The sequence below is a fragment of the Drosophila mojavensis genome, unplaced genomic scaffold (genome assembly GCF_018153725.1).
Source record: "Drosophila mojavensis isolate 15081-1352.22 unplaced genomic scaffold, ASM1815372v1 contig_74, whole genome shotgun sequence".
In the NCBI taxonomy this organism is placed as follows: domain Eukaryota; kingdom Metazoa; phylum Arthropoda; class Insecta; order Diptera; family Drosophilidae; genus Drosophila; species Drosophila mojavensis.
Genome location: NW_025318899.1, coordinates 9,779,241 through 9,794,059, shown reverse-complemented (window position 1 = coordinate 9,794,059; position 14,819 = coordinate 9,779,241). Strand labels below are relative to the sequence as shown.

Sequence of the window (14,819 nt, the reverse complement as noted above, 5' to 3'; positions counted from 1 at the left end):
GTTAGCCATTTTTCGGCGCTGGCTTCTAGATCTGCTCTATCTCCCTCTCTCTCTCACTCTCTGTCTCTCCCTATGGCTTTCGGCTTTGGCAATTTATTTGCAAATATTTTTCAGCATCAAAAATATGTGTGTGCTCCCATCCCTCAGCCACTCAGCCACGCCCACTCGCCCACTCGCCCATACGCTGTGCTGCAATTGTGCAGCAGTTGTTAGTTTTTATTTCTTTTCTAGTTTTATTTTTGTTGGCCGAGCTTAAACTCGGATTTTTGCCTGCTGCCAAATTATATTACGCATACGCCATGTTGCTGGAATTTTCATCAAATTTAAAATCAGTCTCACAACAACAACAACAACAACACGAGCACAACATCAACAACAATGCGCTCAATTGCAGCTGTGCTGTCTGTGTGCTGGCTTTTGGGCCCGCTGTTGTCCAGCTTTGGTCTGCTCTGGTCTCTGCTGTCCTGCCACTCAATTGCGGCACCATTGACTAATCTCGCTTTTGATTTTCCAAAGCCATTAGCACACACACACACACGCAGACACACAGACACAGAGGCACACGCCTACGGACGAACGGCTTTGGACAGTGGAAAATATGACAATAGCAGCGACACCTGCACAGGAAGGACACTCCGTCCAGCTGGACACTAATTCACACAGAGACACGCAGCTGGCGCAAAGCAAATCCAGTTCCAGTTCCCAATGGTGCCCAGCCTGATGAGTTGTCACATGTCGTCGCACTCATCTACTATCGCACATCGTGTCCAGCCGCTGCGCTCGGCGCTCAGTGCTCTGTGCCTAAGTGCCTGGCTACTAAGCTGCCCATCTCACTTCCACTGCCCCATCTCTCTCTCTCTCTCCCTCTCACTCACTCACTCTGCCTGCCTGCCTGTCTGCCTAAAAACTATTGAGTCGAAATTATGCAAAGTTTGGCTGCAAATATTTTTTAATTAAAAGCATTTGCACAAGCATCGCTCCGGCTCTAGCCAACTGGCCGCATAGCTTGTTAAATGTCAAAAGCACGCCTCACTGATTTTGCCCAAGTAGAAGGAGCCGCCGGACGACAGAGTGGACTCTGCAAAAAGAGTTGGCATCTACAAAATTCATCTGGCAAAAATTCGATTGTGTTATTTTTTTCCCTCTCCGCTCTCGCTGAGCATAGTTTCGAGCAGCAAGCATGAAGAGTAGTAAAAACATGTCGCATTCACATTCGCATTCGCATTCATTCATTTTCATTTACTGGCATGTTGAGCATACGCCACGTTGTGTGCCAATGACAAGGCTCTGTAACTGTCAGGCTAGATGCGAAGGAGATGGCCCAGAACAGGCATAGGCATATTTAATTTAGTCTCTGGCCGAAATCCAATGAAAATTTGACAAGCTACAATGGGATTTGCCTAACAACTTTAAACTAAAACCAAATCCCTTTATTTTCTATAAATTCCTTGAACAATTCTCTAAATATATTTTCAATCCGCCTTCATCAACTTTTTTGTTTTTAAATATTTAATTAAATTATCACACATTGCTGGGCATTATTTATGTACACATCCCTTGGCATATTTCTGCTAATTGTCCGCTCTTTATATTATTTCTTCCCATTGTGCAAATCAACAGCTCTGTGAATAATAAATTATGCACTTCCCCACAGCAAAAACACAGCAAAAAATAAAAATAAAATAAAATAAAGAAGGAGAAGTAGGGAAATCATAAAACCATAGGCGTGGCCGGGCAAACAAAACACACTGATGACAAAAGCCAAAAATATTGCCCAGCTAAGCAAATGCTTAAAGAACAGTAACGAGTGGGACACATAAAAACCAACAAAAGTCTGCCCTCAGGCGACAAGAGACAAGAGCACAACCGAGCAGGACACACAGTACAGTATGGACTACGGACTACGGACTACGGACTATGGACTGTTCTCTGTTCTCTGTTCAGTGTCGACTGTTGACTGGGCCATGTGCTGCCTCAAGGCACACTCGGTAGAGGCCCAACAACTTGTCCATTTATGGCGCTTCATTTTAAACAACAAACACTCGGCAAACACTTGCCATGGCACTGGCACGCATCACTTGGCTTGATTTTTAATTGTGCTGCTGCGCATTTCAATTGAAATATGAAAAAGGCGGGAGACTGCCGACCCCAGCGCGACGAGCCAAAGGAAGGGGCTGGGCACGAGCTGAAGAGGCAGCAGGAACAAGCAGGAACAGGCGTAGGCAGCCCACAGCACAGCATAGCAATTCCAACCATGGCTGTGCCAGTGCTCAACAGCCTGTCTGACTGTATGCCAGACAGTCGTCAGTCGTCCGACTCGGCGTAGGCCTTTTGAAGCATAAAGATAACTTAAGTTGTCCCCACAGGAGCTGAGAGCACGAGAGGCAGCAAGAGGCAGAGTTCAGTTGCAAACCGACAACTCGAACGACGGCGGCTGCAAACAAATGACACTGAAGTTCACCTTTTTATGCCAAGTGGGTTGAGCCGAGAGCGAGAGGGAGAGCGAGAGGGAGATAGAGAGCTGTCCTGGGATCTGGCGCTTACATAATAAAGTAACTCAAGTGCGCTAAGCAGTGAAAGCTTTTGTAACGGGTTGTCACTGGGCCGACTGAGACTACAGAGACTACGAGGCTCGGTCGGTCGGTCGCTCGGTCGCTCGGTCGGTTGCTGCTCTTTTCTGCCTCTGCCTCTGCCACATTAAAGAAATTATAAATATGTCGACAGAGCCGGTCACGTATAAAACTGAGCTGTGTGTGAGTCGGTTTGCTTAGCAGACAATTAAAAATTCCATTTGTGGTATTTAAAGCATTGCACATGAGCGAATTACAAAGACCAAAGTCCTTGGGCCAAAGGGCAATGCAAATGCAAGGCACAGCACAGGCCTTGCCTTGCCTTGCCTTGCCGGGCTAATGAAATGGCCAGCAGGAGGCGGAGCCCTGGTAAATGACAGATAATAGGCAACGTAAGAGCTGACAATTTGTCCCAGTCGTATTAGTCGAGCAGGCCTCACTTTAATTAACATATTTACACATATTCAGTGTGAATTGCTCGGGAAAAAGTCTCACTCACGTACATTTTATTGAGTAGCCCGTTCAACTAAAATCTAAGCCTGAATTAAATTACATTACTTCAGCGATAGTTGTGAACAATTTTTTTTTTATTTTGGACTATATTGTTTTATACGGCTGCAAGCATGCTGAAAATTCCTCAGAGGAACAAACTGCCGTCACTGACGCCGCGACCGATCAAAATCGAACGGCCGACACCCAGAAAAAAGCTGAACTTCATTAAGCCGGCATACGTAATGCCAAAGAAGCCAACCAGATCGGAGGAAATTGCCAATATGACAGCCGAATTGAATGAGCGCTTGATTACACTGCAAACTCGCGTCGCTGAATGGAAGGCCCTGAGAGAGAATAAGGATGAATAGAGCTTGTTATTAAATACATTGTTTTTAGCCGGAAATGCACAACAAATTAAATAACGTTTTCAGACGGACAACTACGATTTAGGCTTTGATTCATGCAAAGAATCGCGAACTATTCGGGCTTCCATTGATCTGCTTTCAAAATCAACTGAAAATTCTTCAAAGCCCTCAAATCATTTGTCCAGTTGATTAAATTTCGAGCCAAACATTTCGCTGGCTCATTGGCTATGCATGCTGCAGCGCACTTAATTGCATGTTTTAGGCCAAAAACGCATAATTGATTTAAATGGCAGACGCAGACGGGCGTGCAACGCACTGAGCACGCTGAAAGGCCGCTATCAGAACAATTCCCAGTGCTGAAATCCATTCGCCGATCGCCCCAAAAGATAATGAATGGCATAATGGCAGCGAGGCCCACAACTGTTTATTGGCAATGCGCGATTCGGGCGGCCGACCACATGGCGTATGTGTAATATGCCAAGCATAAACAAATAGAGCCCCGGCACAGTCCATAATTATGCACGCCCATGTGAGGCGTGGCGCATTGATTGAACGCCAAATCACTTAACCCAATTCAAAGCCCAATGCATTGGCAACAACTTGGCAACAGCATCTTTTCTTTTACTCATTTCATTTTCCTTCCCTTTTTTTTTTTTTTTTTTGCCATGCGATTTCTATTGCCGCAATCGAAGCTGACAAATGGTCGATTGGCAGCTTAATGGCAGCCACGCTTTCCGCTTTGGCAACGAAGATTCCGAGCTGGCTAAGAAACATGCTAAATAGCAGAATGCCTCAGTGAGCCTTGTTGCCGTTGCAGCAGCAGCTGCTGCTACCGCGTTCTCAATGCTGTATAAATTTTAATTTCCTCTCTGCCTGGCTGCTGGCCAAAGCGGCTGCCAAAGCCAAGCCCCAAGTAAGCAATGCAAAGCAACTCGAGCCCAAACTCCAACTTCAACTTCAATTGCAATGTGGAAACCCCAAAGTGATAGCTGCAGCTTCTCAATTTTGGGCTTGGGCAACAATTGTTGCTGATTTAACACAAAATACAGCCAATCTGCTGTTTGGAGAACGGGGACGGAAGGGGCTGACGCTTTGGATATTTGTCAATGTCCAAGGCAAACAGTTTTGGCACTGCTTCGCCTGCCAAATCTGAATCTGTGTGTATGTGTGTGTGTGTGTGTGTTTGTGTGTGTTTGTGTGCTTTATAGGTTTATTAGTAAAGTCTGTTTAGCAGTGCCTTTAGCAATGATTCGGTACATAATTTAGAGCAAAGCATACTAAGTACTCGTCGTCCTAAGTGCCCGAACAGCAGTTCACAGTCCATTTATGGCAAATATAATTAAGATATTATAATGGCAGAGCTAATATGCAATATTATACATAAATATAAGAACAGCACAAAGAGAGGCAATGGCAGCTTACTAGCTCTAGGGTATTTTCATTCATTATCTCTTTCTCTCTCTCTCTCGCTCTTTTAAGTATATGTCTAATAATTTGTGTTTTACTAATTTACTGACGTCTACTTAATATGCTTGACTTTATGGCGAGGGGTAGAGAATTTTTTCTTCAACTTTTGAAGCGCATATGTTTATCGGCTACATTTTAGCTTCTACAGTTGCCTTTAGCTGGCTCGACTTGGCTCGACTCGACTCGACTCGACTCGACTTGGCTTGGCTTGTAGCTGACCGCACATAAAACAAACTTTGCGGTTACTTAATGAAGCTGAAAAATTGCCTTGGTTTTCTATTTTATTTGCACTCACTCACGCTTGCGCCTCGACACACACACACACACACACACTCGCACACTCTTTGCCGTATCACTTTGCTATTGCTATTGCATTTTTTCCTGCTGCTCTTCGTAATTTTCTTGCCGTTTGCTCTCCCCTTTTTTTCTCCACTTTTTAACAGCCACAGACACATTTTAAACGCTTTGCGGTGGGTGGCCCTCATCTATGGCAGGCGAGCAGCCAAAGCGTCAGCTCTGCCATTTGCCTTCTACTATTTATGCTGAGTGACTGTCGGCTGGGTCTGGACCTGGGCTGCCATTAAACAGGCCGTCAGGCGGCAGGCGGCAGGCGGCAGGAGTAGGTGAATTCCTTAAGTTACCTACTCTCCACTCTCATCGAGTCTCCACTGTACACACAACTTGAGCCGGAGCCTGCTCCACTAGAGGCAACTTTTGAGCCACTTTTACAGCCACTCGCGCAGTCATAACCACAGTCTGTGGCAGGCATTTTCAGGCACTTAACTTTCGAGTTTATCATACCAATTTTTATTTGCATTTTTTGCAACATTTCATTTTTAACTGCCGAACTTTGAGACGGCATATTTCTTGGCCTCCAAGTTTTTCGAACGGTCTCCAACGGCCTCTTACGGCTTATTAAGTGGCCAACTCGATGCTGATGACACCCGTGCGTGCTCTCTCTCTCTCTCTCTCTTCTCTCTGAACTTTGGGTCATATGTAAAGTGAAAATTTAATTAAATACGCGCTTACACTCGTCGATCGCCTCAACTGACCCAGCTGCCCCAGCTGCCCCATAAATAATTGGCGCTGATTTGTAAATGTCAGCGGACAGTCGACGCCTCGAACTGGTCAAAACGGCGGCGACTGTAGCTGAAATCCAAACTGTCCGCCATGTTTGCCACTTCATTCATCTATCTTAAGTGCACACACACACACACACACACATGTATATGTTTATGTGTATATACAAATGTAGCCGGGTCCGGTCGCTGGCAATGGTCGGTCCTGCTGGCGCCATGCAAAGTGCATGTGTGTATATGTGTGTGTGTGTGTCTGTTGTATGCTTTGCTAATTGGCCAAGCAGGCAAGCCAAGGCATGAATAGCATGTGCCTGCCCTGCTCCCTTCGCTCTGCCACCCAGCTCCACCTCTGCTCTTGATTGATTTGTATGGCTTAAGCTGAACGCGCGAGCAGACGCACGATAAACGGTGTAAAATTAATTAGTCACTGCCATGTGCGGCCGCCGTACACAGATGAGTCTAGTATTCGGTTAGCTTGCCGCTCGCATTTGTAAGAGACTTGTATATGAGTGTGTGCGTGTGTGTGTGTGTGCGTGTGTGTGTGCGTGTCGCCTGGCTGTCTGACTGTCTCGCCGACTCCTGCTGCCTTCAATCCCCCTCTCTCTCTCTCTCTCTCTCTCTCTCTCTCTTTTTTGTCATCTATGCTTTGTTTATAAATAAATAAATGAGCGGACTTACGTAGCCAGCGCCAAATTGGCCATGGCCAATCAATTGCAGTCAGAGCAAATGGCCTGGCCATTTGTTGTAGCCAGCGCCAGTCTTTAAGGTCTTTTTCAAGCACTCTTTGACTCCATCGCGCCTGTTAACGACTGTCAATTGATTTGGTTTAATGCGAGACTCCAAACTTTCATTCGGTTCGCCTGCCGCTGGCCAACTAAACAGAAAGTTTGCTGAAAATTATTGACACGCCGGCAACACAACAAGTTGGCTGCGAGCTGCCCAGCTTCATGTATTAGTATGTGCTGCAGCCGCAACGACACGATAAACATTTTATTTCACATATTGCCACTTGCCTGGCTTGCGGTCAGCGGTTCGCTTGGGTTCAGCTCGAAAATGCTGTGACAAGTCGCCAAATGGCGCGCCGCTTCGATTCAATTGCTGACTTCATACAAAAAAAAAAAAACAAAACAAAAACAAAAATAATAAAAAGTAGAAGTGAAAATAAACTATTTCCTCGGCAGCATAAAGTTTATTGTTGTTTATTGTGCAGAAAAGACAAAGTTTTATCTGGCTCGAACCAAGTGCTTTTGGCCAGAAAAATAAACGAAAATTGCATTTAAGAACTTCAAGTATCCCAAATATTTGCCTGAATTGCCTCTTCTGCTGCAAACACACACATGCACACCCATACACACTCACTCACTCATTTCGATGCTCGCTTCATTTAATAACTCTGAAATGCTTGCAACGCCTACAAAAAGCGAGCAGCCTGCCACGAGCCTCTTTCCGCCAATTTGTGACATTCATTGTGTGGAGTACGACGCCTAGGCGGTCTCTAGGGTCTCCTGCATGCAATAAATCAATCAATATCCTGCCTAAATATATAGCCGACCGCCCTGGCCCCTCCAACCCATGGGCTCGTCTGCCACACTGTCTGCGACTCGACTTCGACTTCGACTTTAAGCCCGAAAATTGTCTGACGTCTGCGTGTGTAAAGCCCGCCTGCTTTTCCGTTTCTTAGCTGGCAATTTTTACTTTTTGCTTCTTTATTTTTCTTATTTTTTCTGGTTTTCTTCTTTTATTTTTGTTTTTGATGTGTGTTTGTGTGTTTGGGACATTGATAAACATGTGTCCCTATGAACTTTGCAGTTGTCTCTTGTTTACCGCAATGTTTGCGGCCTGAGCTTTTTATTTGTGGACAGTGGTTAGCCTTTGCTCCCGTTGCCCTGTCGCATATCTCTCTCGGTTTAGCAGCCTGCTGCTCAGACAGGATATTATTGTGTGCGTCTGTCTCTGTCCTGTGTCTCTGTCAAGCTGCTTGCACAGTGCGTTTTAAATCAAATGTCAATTGTAATGAACTCGACTCGACTCAGCTCGACCAGCAGCAGCAGCAGTAAAAAATGCAATCTTCTCAAAACAGAAACTTCACAGATGCTGAGAGATAGAAAAAGTTTTATAGTTGCGCATGCAAACCCAAAGAGCCATTAATTACGCTCCACACAAGAGATATCCAATGCATATTGACTCTGAAGGCGCTCGCCATAGATAACAAAGAGATGAGAAACTTTCAGCTAGAATTTAAATTTATATGCGAATATCTAAGCTACACGCTCGGTGTGCGTGCGTGTGTGTGCGTGTGTGTGCTCTGAAACGTGTGAAAGAAATGGAAATTGAAACATTTCAACTTACCCATGAGATGCGAAATGGACTTGGCGAAACTTACCTGCAAGATAGAAAGCAAATTGTATTAGTATGTGAAAATGGAATAAATGCTAAAAACTTCAACCATAAACTAAAACTGCAAAACAATTTCAGAGCAACAACAATTGCTATAGCAGAAACTAACTTTAGCAATTATGCAGAGTTTATTGAATTTCTGGCCACAGGCAGAGCCTTAAAGCCATTCACCTCGAGCAGCAGCAGCTGCACCTGGGCTCGATTGGTACCTAATTCCCACATCATCAACAATTGACAACATATGAGCCGCATTTTTGGCATACAAACGAGGCAACAAAAGGCGGCACACAAATGCCAAATATGCATAACGGCCGGAAACCAAAACTATGCCTGCCGCACCGCCCCCCGCCCGACAACATCTTACTACTATCTGGCATCGGGCATTGAGCGGGATGAAAACAAAAACCTGCAAAAGCGATAACAAAACAATATAAGAAAATAAAATAAAAGAAAAACCAAAAAAAAACAAAAGAATTTCTGGCACAAGGCCAAGTCGCTGCCAAGGCAGAGCAGAAAGTACGACTGAGTATCGAAGCGGCAGAGGCAGGCATAAAATATTCGGGACTCGAGCCAAGGCTGGGCAAAGGGCAAACAATAAAAGCAAAAACCCCAAGAATTACTAAGTATTTTGTATTGTTTTCAATTGTTTGTTGGCAGCCAAGCATAAATATGATATTGATGAGAATGTAGATGCCCAACGAGACTCTGGCCTGGCACATGCCCGCACTGCCAACTCTATATATCCGTATGCATTAGCATCTTAACGCATTCATGAATTTAAGGCTGCCTTTAAAAGAGAAAAGCAACAACAAAAACAAAAACACAACGAACTTCAATCAATTTCGCATGCAAGCTGCAAATGCAGCCAAGCAAAACGTGTAGCAACACTTCTAATAGCCCACAAGAAGTTGGGATTGGGCATGGCAGCAAACTGCAAAATGGGGCAGATGCAATGATTCGTCGTCGTCGTCGAGGTTTGATTTATTGCCCAACCGCACACAGTCAAACACACTAACACACACACATAGCCACACACACACACATAGTCACACACTCCCATGTATGTATAGCCCGCGCCTCTGTGGCTTTGGGTTAGCTCCACTTGACACTCGCCGCTTTGTGGCGCTCCAATCAGCGTAAGTTGATTGAACTCTGCATAATTTAGAGCAAGCAGCTACCCTTATGTATGTGCAGGACACGCAGACAGGCGAGCAGCCTGGCTGCCTGGCTGCCTTCGGCTGTTGACTGCCGTCATTAACGAAATTGTGCAAACTTGCCCGGGCTGCATCGCTCTGTGCACCAAAAGAGAATCTCAAGTAAGATATTATACAAATAAGCATTGAACTCTGCGGCAAGACTGCATTGAGTGGGCTTTAAGATCCGGTGTGTCTTGCTGAGCATTATAATTCTTATATGCATATATATTCTAGCATCGTTATAAGAGCGCAATTCCAGAGTCAATGCCTAGTCTAGACTCGATACTTATAGTTCCCTGAGTTCCCAAGTTTCTCTTAGCATCTTTAAATAGTTGCTCTCAGTTTGCTCGCCGTTTTAGTATGCGTTTGACAAGTTTTCGACTAAAAATTTTGGGAGCTCAGTTGCTCGGCTGGCTATTAAAAACTTGCAAATACCAACGACGACAACGCGAGCAACTTTTGCTGGCCTCGATGCCGACGCAATGCCGTCGCAATCGATCATTGGGGGTTAATAAAACGCAGGCAAAAGGCTTTTAGAGACGACGCGACGCGGCAAAAACCAACTTGCGGCACCTAGTCAAAGCCGACTTACCGCAGGTGAATGCGTGTGAGAAAAAAAAGGCAGAAAGCGAACCACACCAGCGCGAGAGAGAGAGAGAAAACAAAACCTAAAACTTCAAATCGTTTCAGTTTTTACTGCCATAAAGGAGCGCTGGTATTTATGGCGCTGCAACAAAAATAATGTTGCATACTGCGCGGGGCGCGTGATTTATGCGAGTGCGAACAGAGTTCAAAGTTTTAAATGCCAGCCAACGCATATGCACTCTACACTCTATACCATGCCCTCTGCCCTCTGCACCTAACTGTTTGTAGGGGTCTACAAAGTTGGCCGCAATTGACCACGCCCATGCCGCCCACATGACTCAACCGAACTGGAGAGGGAGACTAAGCAAACTTAAATAAAAACTTGATTAAATATGCACGCACGCACGCGCCCTCAGTTTTGTCAAATGCAATTTCTAAATACTAATACACACACATACACATACATACATACACACACACTCACACAGTGCCAGTGAAATGGCGTTCCCCAGTTTATAATTAAAATCCATTCACGCGCATGCTACAAATTTTTGCCAGCGTGAAAATTTCTGCAATAATTGCACTTGAAGAGCAATAAAAATCGATTTCTAAAATAAATATAAGAAGTTTATGCAAATTCAAAATTCTATACATAAATGAAGAAGACAATTATGATGATTTCGAATTAATTAAAATAATTTTGATATAAGAGCTTAAGTGAAAAATATGAAACGAAAAAATCAGAAAAAACAAGTGGAATCAGATATTAAAAAAATGTATTTTTAAAATGATAATTACTTGGATTCTCTTGACAACATCTTTTGTCCCAATTTAATGTCTTGCAAACTTTAATCTTTATTTTATTAAATTCAATTTTTATTCATGAATTGAATAAATATTTGTTTTATGCATAAGCACCAATTTTCATATGCTCCCAAATTTGTCAATGCCTTTAACTGGTTTAAGTTAGAGCCAAACAATGTCCAAATATGCAAGTGTATGTATGTGTGTGTGTGTGTTGAGTTTTCCTTTCAATTGTTCACTTGAAATGCAAGTGCAAGTGCTAAGGCAGCTACAGCAGTGCAAATCCTGTTCACGCATCCTTGCAGCTGCTGCTGCTGCTGTTGCTGCTGTGCAAGACTTGTAAATTGCATTTGCAGCCAATTTACACAAAATTAAATTGAATTTACGCTACGCTTGCACAAAATATCAATGAATGTCATGTAACAACGCTGCGAGCGACACACTGCAAAAAAGGGAAGAAAAAAATGGAAGCGAGGCAGACAACCTAAGCAGGGAGACAAAAAGAGAGGCTGGGAAAAGAGGGGAGGGGGGGCGGTAGCTTGGAGCCCTGACATGCGAGTCCTGCACGCCCACAAAAAGTCAAACTGCATTTTATCAAAATTCAAATGGTATTTTCTCTTGGCCGTCGTCTGCTTGTTTAGCATGCGTGATAAGCAGCTAGCAAAAAGCAGTTGCTGCAACAGGAGCAGCTGCGTCTGTGGCAGGACAGCACATACATGAAGGACCTCGCACACCCACACACACACACACACACACACATGTTGTGTAGTTTGTTGCATAGCTAAACAACTGAGCTGTGGATGGGGGCGTGGGCGTGGGCGTGGGAGAGGGCTAGTTCTGTGGCATGAAACAGCCGCGTGTGTTGCTGTTGCACGCACCAGGCGTCGCCTTGACTGACGAACTTGCAACTGGCGCTACGGACAAACTTGCGCTGCAAATCACACGACTTTCCTCCTCCCATACATATGCACGTGCAGCAAATGAATCAAAACTTCGGGCAACCAACTTACAACACTCAGCCCCTCTCCAACTCGACAAGTGTTGAAATGTGGGCGTGGTTGTAGCTGCTGGCCATGTTGTTAAATAGTTAGCTGCAGCATTGTGAAACTTGCAACGATTTGCATTTAAAAGCAGAGCTATGGACAGTTGCTTAACTCTCTTCATTATTTTTAAGATGTGACACAAGAAAATTATTGTTAAGCAGGCAAAGAGAGTGAGGGGGTTAATGAGAATTGATTATAGGAGAATGGAAAGTATGAAAGTATGTAGATTAGTTTTACATTGAGGTATACTTTGCTGAAACTCTGAGAAAAAACTGAGAGAATAAACGATTGCGTCGGTTCTTCAACGAGTTCGTTAGTGATCGGCTGGAAACTTTTTCTTCGCTCTAGTATTTATATTGTTATGTATGGGAGGGCTCGTTAAACACCTTCGTGAATACAGTGTGTGCTTGTGAAGAGCGTATGCATTGAGTATGTGACTTATTTGCTCACTTTCTAAGTCTCATTGGGCGAACGTCAATCGTATTGCTTCCTCAACGAAGTTCGTTGAAAGAGAGTCACACGAATAGTTCAAGGCGCTCAGCAGGGGCCATAATCAAAGTCAATAGGCCAAATTAATTTGTACTAAATGTCTTATTATTTTCACACATATTTCCTTATTCGGAAATAAACAGAATGACTCTCCTTTTGAATGTTTCTGCGACACGAGTGTTTTAAAGTCTCAGTATGCCTATATATAAACCTCACTCTTTTTCTTATTCACATATCTATTCAACTATAAAAACTCACATAAATATCAAAGCCTCAAGGTTAATCGCATCATTCAATCCTTTTAAACACTTTTGCCATACGATGCCATTCGGCTGTCATTATCCTTGGCCTGCTATTTATTTTGATATTGGCATTAAATGCTTGGACAGTGCTCAATTGTTATTTTGAATTGGGCATATCGTTCGTTTAATTATTTTTGTCGCAATATGATTTAAAAAATTTTATTGTCATAATTGTTAATTTTTGTCATATAAAGAGCAATTAATTTCAGCCCCAACTACAACAGCTCATTTGATCAATGCTGTTGCTATTGTTGTTGCTGTTGTTGTTATTTACGTTGTCTGCGGTTTTAATCTGGAATCGCTTAAAATATGCAATTAATTGCAATTGTCGCTGCCAGCGAGGCCGAGCAGCAGTTGTCGTAGGCGACATTTGTTTACCTTGCTGCAAGGGCACTACGTTGCACCACCAACAGCAGCATCATATTTTTTGCATATGAATATAATTAAATTGTTTAATTTTACAACAACAATAATGAATGCCACAAAGAATGTCAGGCCACACATACACACACATATGAGCAATGCAATGCAATGCAGACAGGCGTTAAGCAAAATATTTTTGCATTGTCATTAAAAAACAACAAACGCACACACTGAGAGACAGAGAAACACTAGCAGAGTGTAAAAGGCTATGAAAAATAATGTCTGCCTACAGCTTGGCACGAGTTAACACAATTCTCTGCAATGGAATGCATAAAGAGTTTAGAGGAAAAGAGATTATAGCTGGGGTAAGCTGAAATATCAAAGATACGAGCTGAAGAGATGCTAAGAGAGGGAATGAAGAAGAAAGAGACTTGCGGAAAGATAGAATGAGCAAGAGATAAGGAATAGATAGAGGGCTGGAGAGATAAAGAGATGGATAGATATAGATATATATTTGTAGATTTATGCAGATCGAGAGAGACTAAGAGAAAGAGAGAGAGACATCAAGAGAGAAAGCAATAGATAAGTAAGAGAGAGAGTGATAGAGTAATAGATATATAATGATATATAAAGAACAAAACTAATATGGATTTATGTAGGTTGAGAGTGTAAAAAAGAGAGTGAGAAGGAGAGACAGAGAGAGAATCCTTAACAGCAGATATTCCATCAGCAATGAATTGAGTTTTATCTACTTTCAGATTTGTTATCAACGTAGAGAAGAAGCCTTTGTCAGAAAACAATTGTCTTAGCCAGTTAAGACTCATAGCTTAGGGTTTATATCCACAGTCCGACTCTTAAAAACAATTAATATCCTTACAAATTATAGTCTCAGAATTCTACACATCGATTTGAATATACTCCAACTAAAACTGTATATATAAGAAAATATTTAGCTATATTTGGTGCCCCATTAGCATCAAATCATTTGGTAATTACCGACCAAAGGCTGCCACTAAATAAGTAATTCTTGTGTGACCGCTAAGCCAACTAGCTTAACTGAAAGCGACTGCTACACATTTGGGCATTTGGACAGTTGGACGTTGGGACTTGTTGCCCCGGTGGCCAACGTCACGTAAACCAATTGAAGCATAATTAAGCTTATTACCGAAAGCAGTTAATGTACGCTTTCCAAAAATCTGGACTTGATTTGCGGCTGGGCAAGGGCCAAAGTTCAGCATTAAGGTCACAGAAAAGTTGGCACGTGCAGAGCGGAAGGAGAGGGAGGCTGAGGTAGAGCTGAAGTAGAGTTGTACGGATGCATTCACTGGTCAGGCAGTCGGGCAGTCAGGCAGTCAGGCAGGCCTGCTGGCGACACTCTCGTTTTGGTATGCGCACGGAATTCCCAATTAATTTTAATTTCAAGTCAACACCTTGCCGACGATTGCAGAAGTCCAGCAATGGCAGCGAGCGTAATTATCCTTGCATTCCGTTTTGTGGTCTGCTGCATCTCACTCTCTCCCTCTCTCTCTGTCTGTCTGTTCGCTTACATCTCTCTCTCTCTCTCTCTCTCTCTCTCTCTCTCAGTTAAGCGAAAGTGTGCACTGAGTGCAGAGCGAAAGAGTGACTGGCTTAAAGCTTTAAGTGTGCTGCACTGCACGGCTGGACAT

The 14,819-nt window shown here is 43.5% G+C and overlaps 2 protein-coding genes across 19 annotated transcripts in view; one reads left to right on the top strand and one right to left on the bottom strand.

Moving 5' to 3' along the window:
• LOC6581992 (CUGBP Elav-like family member 4) overlaps nt 1-14,819 on the bottom strand; it is a 326,873-nt gene that overhangs the window by 290,562 nt on the left and 21,492 nt on the right. The window lies entirely within an intron of this gene.
• LOC6581989 lies at nt 3,007-3,504 on the top strand. Its single transcript, XM_002007666.4, has one exon. It carries the CDS (start codon nt 3,194-3,196, stop codon nt 3,428-3,430), a length of 237 nt encoding a protein of 78 aa, XP_002007702.1. The 5' UTR covers nt 3,007-3,193; the 3' UTR covers nt 3,431-3,504.